This window comes from Emys orbicularis, chromosome 4, assembly GCF_028017835.1.
Source record: "Emys orbicularis isolate rEmyOrb1 chromosome 4, rEmyOrb1.hap1, whole genome shotgun sequence".
Taxonomy (NCBI): domain Eukaryota; kingdom Metazoa; phylum Chordata; order Testudines; family Emydidae; genus Emys; species Emys orbicularis.
Genome location: NC_088686.1, coordinates 151343323 through 151356974, shown reverse-complemented (window position 1 = coordinate 151356974; position 13652 = coordinate 151343323). Strand labels below are relative to the sequence as shown.

Below are 13652 nucleotides of genomic sequence, written 5' to 3'. Positions count from 1 at the left end.
GGAAGGAGATTCCACCACCTCCCTAGGTAACCCATTCCAGTGCTTCACCACCCTCCTAGTGAAATAGTGTTTCCTAATATCCAACCTAGACCTCCCCCACTGCAATTTGAGACCATCACTTTGGGGGTTGCACAAACTGGGTTTTATAATAAACAAAACAAGTTTATTAACTACAAAACGCAGCTTTTAAGTGATTATAAGGGATAGCAAACAGAACAAAGCAGATTACCAAACAAATAAAACAAAACATGCATACTAAGCTTAAGAGCTTAAAGAGACTGGTTTCAAGAAGTAATTTCTCACCCTAAATGTTGTTTTGGGGGCAGGATGAAGAAATTCTTGAAGGTTACCTACCCTGCTTGCAGCTTAAATCTTCAGACACCATATTCACAGACCAGATCCCTTTTCCAGCCTGGGCTCAACTCTTTCCCCCGTCCCCCTCCCCCTGGTCTTTGTTTCTCAGATCTTTCCAGCTGTCATCCTGGGTGAAGATTCAGTGAAAAGTGAACCTAGATCAACTTACTCCCCAGTCTTAAATAGAATGTACATAAGGCGGGAACTTTTTGTTTCCCAATCTTGATCTCCCCATCCTTTTAGTGGAAAATCACTAAAAGTCCAAGATGGTGTTTATTTAGTACCAGGTGACATGACCCCATGAACTTGTAGTGTCAACGCAACATCCCAGAACACGTCTCAGGAAGGAGAGAGATTAGTATCTTCAAAGTCTTATTGTTTCTTCCTAATGGCCCATCATCGCTGATGGCCTGCTGTCTGGTGGGTGTTTCCCAAGTACACACACAGTTGTAATTGTTACATAGTCAACACTCCTAACTTTAGATACAGAAATGATAAATTCATACAAATTGGATAATCACATTCATAACCTTTCCAATGATATCTCACATGACCCATCTTGCATAAAACATATCTTAGTAATATCATAACAATATTTCTATGAAGAATATGGAGTGTAACGTCACACCATATTTATGCAAATATAAGCATATTTTATTTTAAAAATTCAGATGACAGAAAGATTCATAAAATAGACTCTTGCTTGAATATCTACAGTAGAGGATGCTGGAGAGAAAGGTTACAATGGCTGCCCTTTGCCAAACTCCTCCACTGTCCTTTTCAGTTTCTCATGACTGCCTCAAAGATATGTCCTTTGAGATGAAACTTCCCAGGCTCAGGCCAGACCTATACTACAGATTTCTGCCTTCATAGTGATGTTGCCATGGGTGTGACACAGTCTGATCCCTGACCAACAGACCTGTGCTAGCAGACACCCTTAGTATATTTACAGAATGGGAGCCTCTAACCTGAGAAGCAGTGACTTTGAAAAAGACTTGGGGGTCATGGTGGAGGATCAGGTGAACATGAGCTCCCAGTGTGATGTTGCGGCCAAAACGGCTAATGCAATCCTGGGATCCACAAACAGGGGAATCTCGAGTAGGAGTAAAGAAGTTATTTTACCTCTGTTTTTGGCACTGGTTCTACCACTCCTGGAATACTGCATCCCGTTCTAGTGTCCACAATTCAAGAGGGATGTTGATAAATTGGAGAGTGTTCAGAGAAGAGCCACGAGAATAATTAAAGAATTAAGAAACCTGCCTTATATTAAGAGACTCACGGAGCTGAATCTATTTAGTTTAACAAAGGGAAGGTTAAAGGGGTGACTTGATCACAGTCTATGAGTACTTACAGGGGGAACAAATATTTAATAATGGATGCTTCAATCTAGCAGACAAAGGTATAACATGATCCAATGGCCAGAAGTTGACGCTAGGCAAATTCAGATGGGAAATAAGGCATAACTTTTAACAGTGAGGGCTGGTCTACACTAACCCCCCCACTTCGGACTAAGGTACGCAAATTCAGCTACGTTAATAACGTAGCTGAATTCGAAGTACCTTAGTCCGAAGTTACCGCGGTCCAGACGTGGCAGGAAGGCTCCCCTGTCGATGCTGCGTACTCCGCTCGCTGAGCTGGAGTACCAGCGTCGAAGGCGAGCACTTCCGGGATCGATCCGGGGCACTTCCGGGATCGATCCGGGATCGATTTATCGCGTCTTAACTAGACGCGATAAATCGAACTCAGAAAATCGATTGCTTACATCCGGACCCGGATGTAAGTGAAGACGTACCCTAAGAGTCATTAACCATTGGAACAGTTTACCAAGGTTCATGGTGGATGTTTTTCTCAAAGCTCTGCTCTCGGAATTATTTTGTGGAAGTTCTATGGCCTGTGTTAGACAGGAGGTCAGACTAGCTGATCACAACGGTATCTTTCTGGCTTTGGAATCCATGAGTCTATAGATGCAGCTATTGCAGCAAAACTGTGCTTGTTTCAGTGGGTGGAAGAGGAGAGCTGAAATACAATTGATACAAAGTCCAGTTTTGCCGGCATAAGCAGGGCCCACACTAGGAGTGCTTTGCCAGTATAGTATATCAGCATAGCTCTACCAGCAAAGCACTCCTAGTGTAGACATGGCCTCAATCTGAACCCAGAGCACATGTCCATGGAACATTTGAGCAAACTTGGTGTCACTGTGCTGCAGTGGGTCACAGCTGAGAATACCAAATTCAGGACAGACTGCTGAGAAATAGGACAGACATGTCCAAAATCGTGGTTATTCTATCATCAGAGTTTACCAAACCAGTAACATACATGAGTTTCTGTAACACCACACTGGTTAACAAGAAGCCAAAACCACAGTCCCATTAGGCATTCCAGCCCTTGGCTCACCACCCAGACACTTGGGTTTTATGATGCATGGTTACTGAAAACCAGTTTAATCAGAATTAGGGTCCTTCCAATCCCAAAGGATCAGCCACTTCGCCTGGTCAATATATAACTCAGCTCTTATCCAATAATCACGCTGATGCCAATCCTTCAGTAACTAAAAAGTAAAGGTTTAATAATAAAAGAAAAGAAGAGAATTATACATGTGTAACCCTTCTGCCAGTCTGAGTTGGCAGCACAAGGGCCGGGTTCAGTATCTAGGGGTTCCGTTTCAATAACACAATGCAAAACCGGCTCGAGCCCCCACCCAGTGACCTGGGACAATTACATACCACCCCCCGGGTGCCTCTAAGAGGCAATACTTCCCCTCTCGCAAGCACGGAGTCTGAGTGTAGCAAAATCCTTTTAATAAAGGAGGGAAACAATGCGGCATTATGTTGGGGAAACACCACAAACAGGATTCATAACACAAACCATGAGCAAAAGACCCACCCCCAAGTAAGTTTGGCAGTATCCTTTTCCCCTCAGGGGCTTAAGTCCAGCAACCCAAAAAATCACCCAAAAGTCCAACAACCCAAAAGTCTCTGTCCCTGGTCAGTGCAGCACCAGAGTTCAAAAGTTTGTCTGCAGAGTTTTACCTCCCAGCCGGGGCAGGGGGGGGGGAGGGGAGGCCGCGCAGCGGTGTTAAGGGGCACCTTACATGGTCTGAGGCCGACTGCCCCACCTCTCCATGGGGTTCTGCTGCAGCCTTCACTGCGAGCCACTCCACCAGCCATCCCATGAGCCGCTCCAGCCATTCCACGAACTGCTCTGCTCCGCCAGCCACTCCACTAGCTGTCCTGTGAGCTGCTCCAGTCATCCCGCAAACTGCTCTGCTCCACCAGCTGCTCAGCAACATAGCTTCAGGCCCCCCCACAGCACTCAGTGATTTCAGCTCTTAGTGATTTTGCTCTTTAGTGATTTCAGCTTGTAGTAGGGAAGCCTCAGTGCTGGTGCACCATTAGCCCAAAGTGAAATCAGCTCAGCAGCCTGTAACTAGACTCCTAATAGAATTAAAATTAGCTCTGATATTCTACAGTAGAGTGGTGGTATTTCAGGCCCTCACTATCGGGTACAAGTACCTATCCCCAGCCTCTCTCAATTCACTAGATTTTTGGAACCCATGTCCCTTGTCTAGCGAGTGCTACTTAGTTGATGGCGAGTCCCTCTGTCATAAAACAGTTTCATTGTCCTTGATTCACATAATCAGGGTAACAACACTTTATTCTTCCTGCCCCAATAACAGAGAAACTGGGGATCCCACAGCAGCCAAAGTGACCCTTTGGGCTGCTGTGGGTTCATGCTAGGCGGGGTGGGTGTGCCTATGCAAACAAGATCAGCCCCTGAAATTCTTTTCAACAACTCGCCACAATTTACCACCAGATGTCAGGGTAGAGCTCATCCTGACTCTGTTTACACATGGTTAATAGATCATATATATACAAGTGATTGCAAAGTCCTTATATCAGGTTTGTAGCAGCGATGGAACAAACTGCTAGCTTGCAAAAGTCTCTCTGGAATCACCCAAACAGATTGGGGGTCATCAGTCCTTGTTTAGCGCTTCCTTGCTAGAAATTCAGTCCAGAGAAGTGAAGCAGGAAATGAAGACAAAATGGAACTGTCTTGGGTGCCTTTTTATATCCTCTATCATGGCATGGAAATTTACTGTCCCAAACAATGCCCACAGCCCCTGTTTGTGGAAAGTTACTGGCCCAAGATGGAGTCCAGGATCACATGCCCTTACGTGGCTGCTGACTCAGAGAGGGTGATCAGTTGCCCCTCGGTGTCTGTCTCTGCAGGAAGACCTACTGGGCAGGATGAGTTTCTTCTATGGCCCATTGTTAGAGTGAAGTGAAGTGTCCTTAGTGGGCCATCAACACATAGCTGTCTAGCCTTAATATCAATCGTATCTGGTGGTGTTACCCAGGAATACACCACATATATAAAATACAAGTACATAGGCAACATTTATAACTTTAGACACAAAGATGATACATGGATTTAACCAGGATACTCATATTTGATAGATTGTAACTTTTCCATTAACACCTTACAAGCAGGGCTGGATTATCCAATAGGCAGACTAAGCACATGCTTAGGGCACCAGCAAAGCAGGGGGCACCAAAAAAAATGAGATTTTTTTTTTAAAATTTGATATTTGATATTTCAAAAAAAAGCATCGAAGTAGTCATCATGGGGAAAATCAGAACTTTGTTAGACTTCCTTACACTCCACTACACACTTTCCCCCCGTTTTTCTGTTCTCTTTTCCCCACCTAAACCAGGGGGGCATCCTACTAACGTAGATCAAAATAATGCGAGGAAATCAGAGACTGTAACTGATCATCCTACTTCTGGTGGTAAAACAGACATTGTTCTAGAAGGTCTGGATGTGTCAGAGACTGAACCTGCTCATGCTGTAAATAATAGGAGAAAAGATCCTGGTATGTGGGTTGATTTCAGTATCGATGATGTAGCTTACTGGATAGATCGTGGACCAAATGACTGTCAACACCACACTGGGCCATTTGAGAAATCATGTTGGACTTTTACCAATGGCAAACAAACAAAATATTGTCCACAAAAAATATTTTTCGGCATGAAAGCGAATGGTGAGAAATACACTCAAGAATGGCTACTATATTCATCATCAACAGGGTCTGTGTACTGTTTTGTTTGCAAACTTTTTGCATATAAACCTTCAACATCCCGGTTTGCTGCAGATGGATTTAGTGACTGGCAGAATACTGTTTTAATTGAACAACATGAAAATAGCACTACTCACAGAGATTCAATGTTGACATTTTTAAATCGAAGACAGGGCTTTGGATTGACACAAAAATTGGAAGAACAAATTAAAGGGGAGCTTGAATACTGGCAACATGTCTTGCAGTGTGTTATAGCTGTTATTCAAACATTAGCTGAACGTGGTCTGCCTTTCCGGAGATCAAATGACACATTTGGATCATTGCAGAATGGAAATTTCTTGGGATTGTTGGAGCTTGTGGCTCAGTTTGACCCATTTTTAGCAGGCCATATCTCAAAATATGGGAATGCTGGCAAAGGTAACCCATCATACTTATCCAAGACAATACACATCTACCCCAATATAACATGACCCAATATAACACGAATTCGGATATAATGCGGTAAAGCAGCGCTCCGGGGGGGCGGGGCTGCGCGCTCTGGCGGATCAAAGCAAGTTCAATATAACGCGGTTTCACCTATAACGCGGTAAGATTTTTTGGCTCCTGAGGACAGCGTTATATCGGGGTAGAGGTGTATGTGATGAACTCATTGGCCTAATGAGGGACAACATTTGTTCAGCTATTGTGGATGAAATAAGTACTGCTGGGTACTTCCGTTTATCAGTTGACTCTACACCTGATCTTTCACATATTGATCAATTGAGTATTGTACTAAGATATGTGTCTCCCACAGATGGAAAACCAGTTGAATGATTTATAACATTCCTCAATTTGAAAAGCCACACTGGTGTAAAAATGGCAAATCAAGTACTGCATTATCTGTGCCAAGTTTGCAAAATAGATTTCTCGAAGTGCAGAGGTCAATCTTATGACAACACTGCCAACATGTCAGGGCGTTATCAAGGAATGCAGAAGAAGCTTTTAGAACAGAACAAATATGCCATATTCATACCATGTGCTGCACACTCTCTCAATCTTGTTGGCCGCAGTGCTGTTGATCGTTGTCCGGTGGCAGTAAGGTTTTTCTCAACAGTCCAGTTACTTTATACATTTTTCTCTGCCTCAACACACCGACGGGCAGTTCTTAAAACATATTTGGGCAATGATCCTGTGTTGAAATCTCCTTCTAATACTCGCTGGGAGGCACATGCAGTGGCAACAAGTGCAATTCTGGAGTCCTACTCAAAGATTGTGGATGCATTAGAAAGTATAGCTGAAGACCAATCATAAAAGGGAGAAACTATATGAGAGGCAGAAAAGATTGCAAACAAGATGCAAGAACTAGAGTTTGTATTCATGTTGACCATGTGGAATGAAATTTTACAACACTTTTACCACACAAGTCAAGCTCTCCAAGAGAAAGAATTGGATTTGAAAACATGTGCAGACCTCTGTCAATCATTAGCAGACCACTTACACACGTTGAGGAATGATTTCGAAAGATTTGAAGACATATCAAAAGATATTTTGCCTGATACTAACTACAAAGAAGCCCAGTCCCGCAAGCGAATCAGGAAAAAACAAGCAAATGATAGCAGTGCAACAGAAACAGCATTGAATCCTAGAGACAAATTTCGCGTATCTACTTATTACGCTATAATTGATACACTTGAAGCTCATATGAAGAGGAGAGGTGAAGTGTACAAAGAAGTATCAAGTAGATTTTCTTTTCTAAACGATATGGACTTATCTGACGAACAATATTCACAAGGTTCCCAAAAGCTAGTTGGCTCATACCTTGTTGACTTGAACATGAATCTCTGTGGAGAAGTACGGCAGTTCCACTGTTATATGCGCGCAAAGTTTAATGAAACAGGAAAAATGAAATTCAGTCACATTGATCTTCATGACACAATATTGAAAGACGGAATACAATGTGAATTTCCAAATGTAGAGATCGCACTATGTATTTTTCTAACATTGATGATTACTAACTGCTCCGCAGAACGCTCTTTTTCTCAGCTGAAAAGAATAAAAAACCCTCAGAGAACAACAATGTGTCAGGACAGACTTGATTCACTTTCCCTATTGTGTATGGAAGCGGACATGCTTTGTTGAGTCAGCTTCGATGAACTTATCCAGAATTTTGCAATCAGAAAATCTAGAAAGAAGCTATTTTAATTTCAGCATACGTGTAAGTTTTGTGTCATTTTGAAAAATAAAATTTTATTTTACGGTATAGTATTGTTTTTATTTTGAATTACATATGGGGAGGCACCCTAATCTTTTCAGTGCTTACGGCCTCTAAAGGTCTTAATCCGGCCCTGCTTACAAGACATACTTGGTACACACCTTGTTGCAATTGTATAACAGTGGTAGCAGCAATGATACAAATGGTCATTTTCAATCATAAAGCATCACACTTTGTACCCCCTGGTTTTGAGTTGCGTGAGCTTGAACACAATACACCTCTACCCCGATATAACGCTGTCCTCGGGAGCCAAAAAATCTTACTGCATTATAGGTGAAACCGCATTATATCGAACTTGCTTTGATCTGCCAGAGCGCACAGCCCCACCCCTCCCCCCGGAGCGCTGCTTTACCGCGTTATATCCGAATTCATGTTATATCGGGTCGTGTTATATCGGGGTAGAGGTGTATATTATTTCCACTTTGCAATAATCTCCTCCATTGTTTCTGTTCAAATATCTCCATGGGTGGTTTGAGTTTTAATTTTCAAACTACAGAAGGGACTGAACCTCAGTGAGGACTTGTGTTGATGCTAAGAGGGAGTTTTTTCTTTAGGTAAAAAGGGTTTTAATTATGTTTGTACATCTATAACTCATAACTTGACATTATTGGGCAGTGAAGCCATGTTGCGTGGCCTTTCGCCTGTGGCTGCCGTCATGTTTTCACACTTGAGATTAAATGGGGATGGAGGAGGATGGGAGAATGAGGCAGCAAAAAAACAGATTGTGTGTTTGTCTGTGAATGGGGAATAGATCCCCAAAGCCTTTCCCATCCCCCAACCCCTCGGCTCTAACCCACTAGGCCAGACTCCCCTCTCAGAGCTGGAACCAGATTCCAGGAGCCCTCTGCTCTAACCATTAGACACCATTCTCCTCCCAGAGCTGGAACCCAGAAGTCCCGGCTCCCAGCCCTCCCAACCTCCTCTAAGCCACTAAACTGTACTCTCTTCTCAGAGCCAAGGTTAGAACCCAGGAGTCAGCAACGGTCAGCCAGGAGAAGGGGAAAGGTTAAAGGTCAGTGAGCGTTAACCAGGAGAAGATTAAAGGTCAGAGAAGATCACCCTAGGGACAGGGGAAAGTTAAAGGCCAGGAAGAACTAGACAGGGAAGAGTTAGAGGTCATCAAGGGTGTGACAGGTTCCCCCCGGGGTGCCACCTCGAACTGGGATACCAATGAGCCCCCCTGACCCACCATCCTGGGCTCCCTCTCACACTGTGCTGCTGTGACAAGTTGCCAAGCCCTCTCCAGGCTCCAGCCTCACTTTCACCAGCATACATACAGGTAGGGACACACCCAGCTGCAGTTACATGCAGACGCTCTGACCATGGGAAGGCTCCATTTGGGGCACCTCCCAGTTCCTAAGGCACGCACCCCCTCTGTAGCATAAATCCAACATTATACTGTCTTACGCTGCACAGGGAACTGTACAGCATAAGCTCATAAAATTCGCCCCCTCCCTCAATGGGGAGAGGAATATGCGACAGCTTTCTCCCCCTGAGTAATGATTCCCACACAGTGGTTTTAGACAAAGCAAAAACAAATTTATTAACTACAAAAGATAGACGTTAAGTGATTATAAGGGATAGCAAACAGATCAAAGCAGATTACCTAGCAAATAAACAAAAATGCAAACTAAGCTAATATGCTAAATAGATTGGATATGAATAGCAGATCCTCACCCTAAGTGATTATACAAGCAGGCTGCAGATTCTTAAGGGCCAGCTGCACTTGCTTACAGCTTGGAATCCCCAGATGTTCCATTTACAGGCCAAAAATCCCTTTAGCCTGGCTCCAGCACTTCCCCCAGTTCAGTCTTTGTTCCTCGGATGTTTTCAGGAGTCTCTTTGGGTGGGGAGTCAGTGAAGAACCAAGAAGATGTCGCTCCCCTGCCTTATATAGCTTTTGCATATGGCGGGAACCCTTTGTTTCAAAGCTTGGGTCCCATGCCAGTCAGTGGAAAAATACTGACATCCCAAGATGGAGTCCAGCACCAGGTGATCTGGTCACGTGTCCCTGAAGTGTCACAGCAGCCATTACTCGGAGGCTGTCCGTAGTAAGATAAGCTTATCCTAAGGCTCCTGTTTGTTCCTAATGGCTCATTAACCTAAATGGGCCCTTCCCAGCCAGCCGTCTAAACTGAGAGCATTTTGCCTAGTGGGTGTTACCCAGATGTAACTACATGTGAGATACAGATACATAGTCATTATTAATAACTTTAGATACAGAAATGATACATGCATACAAATAGGATAATCATATTCAGCAAATCATAACCTTTCCAGTGACATCTCACATGCCTCATCTTGCATAAAATACATCATAATTATGATATAATCATATTATACTATTATCACTATGAAGAATATGGGGTGCAGTGTCACAAAGGGCTAACTAGGGTGCAGAGGAGGATTACAATCAGCGATTTCTAGGTCAACAAAAGCCAGCCAAGGGTCCACAAGAATTCAGGACAATGTCACCAACTCTTGAGATGTTATCATGTATCTTGCAATATCTCATGTTTTTCATCAAGCCCCAGCTCTTGGACTCACAAGATTGGCTAAGACTCACAGCTTCCATTCAATATAAAATGCCAGTTTCTACCACTGGTGGTGACAGAAGAACGCTTACAAATGCAAAGCCAGGGGACCTTGAAGGCTCGGTAACCAGCAGGTGAATAAGAATCCCAAATTTATGCTTTTTTTTAAATCTCAAGACTTTTAAGCTGATCTCTGGATGGGGGTGGAGGGGCAACTCATAATTTCTGAACATGCGGGATTGGCAACACTGTTAGAACAACTTTATTTCAGTTCATCAAAGCATCACACTGCTCATGCTCACTCTACCATTCTCCAACATCAGTACTTTCCTGTTAGTAATAGTATGATTGAGCAATTAGCGATAGTACTCATTTGCAAAAGGGCCCTTTAATAGTGTAGAATAGCATAACAAGAACCAATGGCTGGAAGTTAAAGCTAGAGAGATTCATACTGAACGTAAGGTACATAGGGAGGTTGATTAACCATTGAAACAAATTCCCAGTGTAATTGGTGGATTCTCCATCTCTTGGAATCTTCTAATCAAGCCTTTCTGGAAGATTTGTATTAGCCAATTACAAGTTGTTGGGCTCAATACAAGGTGTAACTGGGTGAAATGTAATGGCCTGTATGACACAGGAGGTGAAACTAAAGGATCTAATTTTCCTTTCTGGCCTTAAACTTTATGAATCTCTGAAATCTATAACAGAATAGTCCAGAGTCATCACCTATGACAAGCTCATATTAATGGTCTTCACATCTATGAATCTGTGAAAACTATGAACGTCAAGCACAGTGATGTTCAGTCCAGCCAGGAGACTCTGCTCCTCACAGAAGGGCCAAACTGAAGCCATTTTGTATTTCCCTGAACACAAAATAGGTTGAAGATTTTTTTCTTTTTAATATGTTAAGTCACATTTGCTGTTTAGCAAATGCCTTCTGCACCCAAACTGTAGTGGTTAGCAGCTCCTCCTTATGAGACCAAATGACTGTGTATGTGGGGCTGTGCGCTCCCTCCCCCCCTGGTAATTCCCACCACCTTTCTCTATCGAGGTCATTAAGGAAATATCTTCCCACAGACCTTCCTTCTCAGGGAGTCCTTTACCTCCCTGTTCCTCAGGCTGTAGATCAAGGGGTTCAGCATGGGGATGACAATGGTGTAGAACACTGAGATGACCTTGTCCTGGTCCATTGAGTCCCCCGCTCTGGGCTTGATGTACATGAAGAAGACCGTGCCATAAAAGAGAAAGATGGCCACAAAGTGGGAGGCACAGGTGGACAGGGCCTTCCGGCGGCCCTCTGCTGAGCTCATCCTCCCAACGGTGACCAGGATGTAGCCGTAGGATACCAGAATGATGGTCAAGGTGGTCATGGTTGCCAGGGCGGAGAAGATGTAGAGAATTACCTTGGCCATGGTGGTGTCACTGCAGACAAGCTGCAGCAGAGGGGGGATATCACAGAAATAGTGATTGATGTGGTTGGGGCCGCAGAAGGGCAGCCGGAAGACATTGCTGGTCTGCACGGCTGAGTTGGCCATGCTGAGGGTGTAGGCCACAGCCACCAGCCGTATGCACATCCCCCTGGACATGAGAGTGTGGTAGAGAAGGGGGCGGCAGATGGCCACAAACCGGTCATAGGCCATGGTGGCCAGGAGCAGGCACTCGGCTGTGCCATGGAGTAAGAAGAAAGCCATCTGTGCCATGCAGCCAGTGTAGGAGATGGACTTGTCGGTGGCGAGGAAATCAGCCAGCAGCCGGGGGGTGACCACGGAGGAGTAGCAGACGTCGACGAAGGAGAGCGTGCTGAGGAAGTAGTACATGGGGGTGTGGAGGTGGGGGTCAGCGTGGATCAAGGCCATCATGCCCAGGTTTCCCATCAGTGTCATGGTGTAAATCAGCAGGAAGGACCCAAAGAGCAGCCCCTGCAGGTCTGTACGGTTCGTGAGGCCCAGCAGGATGAAATGGGTCACAGCGGTGTCATTCCCTCCAGCAGCCATCGCCTTGAGATGCTTCACCTGCCGAGGGGAGCAGACATTAGACACCTTTCAGTGAGACACAGTACATGGTTAGTGCTGGAGTCCCAGCCCCCATGCCCACAGAACAGGGACAACATGGGCAGCGGGAGGTGTGCTGATCACCTCACCACTCATTCTCAGACACACCCTGCCAATGTGCCTTCACCTTGAGGTAAGAGGCAAGAGTCGGTTCAGTCTCTGGCCCATCCCATGCTTGGCCTACCGATCACCATTGCTAGCAGGAAAGCCAACTGGAGTCAGTTCTGACTGAGAATGTCGAGGTGAGAACGCTTGGCAAACTAGGGACTGGCCTTGCCCCCGCCCCCAATCTCAATTCATAGATTTTATAGCCAGAAGGGCCCATTGTGATCATCTAGTCTGACCTCCTGTATAACACAAGCCATCAACATTCATTCAGCCACCCTCATATTAAGCTCAAAGATTTTAGTTAGGTCAAAGCATTTCAGTCCTCAGGAGACTAAACTATTATGTGCCACAGGCAGAGGACAGGTGAGACCAAAATGCCAGCAGTGCTGAAGCCCCTGCAATGGCAGAGCGTTGATCAGGTAAAGTGTGCCCAGATGATCCCAGCAGGTGTGACCCACACCTCATGCTGAAGAGGAAAGCAAAACAACCCCAATGTCCCCGCTAATCTGACCTGGGAGAAAGTTCCTTCCTGACCCCAAATTTGGGGATTAGTTTGACCTTGAGCGTGCAAGCAAGATACACCAGCCAGATGCCCGAGAAAGACAATTCTCTGTACCACTTATAGATTCATAGATTCATAGATTCTAGGACTGGAAGGGACCTCGAGAGGTCATCGAGTCCAGTCCCCTGCCCGCATGGCAGGACCAAATACTGTCTAGACCATCCCTGATAGACATTTATCTAACCTACTCTTAAATATCTCCAGAGATGGAGATTCCACAACCTCCCTAGGCAATTTATTCCAGTGTTTAACCACCCTGACAGTTAGGAACTTTTTCCTAATGTCCAACCTAGACCTCCCTTGCTGCAGTTTAAGCCCATTGCTTCTTGTTCTATCCTTAGAGGCTAAGGTGAACAAGTTTTCTCCCTCCTCCTTATGACACCCTTTTAGATACCTGAAAACTGCTATCATGTCCCCTCTCAGTCTTCTCTTTTCCAAACTAAACAAACCCAATTCTTTCAGTCTTCCTTCATAGGTCATGTTCTCAAGACCTTTAATCATTCTTGTTGCTCTTCTCTGGACCCTTTCCAATTTCTCCACATCTTTCTTGAAATGCGGTGCCCAAAACTGGACACAATACTCCAGCTGAGGCCTAACCAGAGCAGAGTAGAGCGGAAGAATGACTTCTCGTGTCTTGCTCACAACACACCTGTTAATACATCCATTAACCCTATCTGGTTTCCCATCTTTATTAATGGAGATATCCTATCTCCTA

General features: G+C 44.7%; 1 protein-coding gene across 1 annotated transcript; it reads right to left on the bottom strand.

Moving 5' to 3' along the window:
* Positions 1 to 11271: 11271 nt before the first annotated feature.
* On the bottom strand, positions 11272 to 12210 carry LOC135877666 (olfactory receptor 5AP2-like). Its single transcript, XM_065403193.1, has one exon. It carries the CDS (start codon positions 12208 to 12210, stop codon positions 11272 to 11274), a length of 939 nt encoding a protein of 312 aa, XP_065259265.1.
* Between the last annotated feature and the right edge of the window lie 1442 nt (positions 12211 to 13652).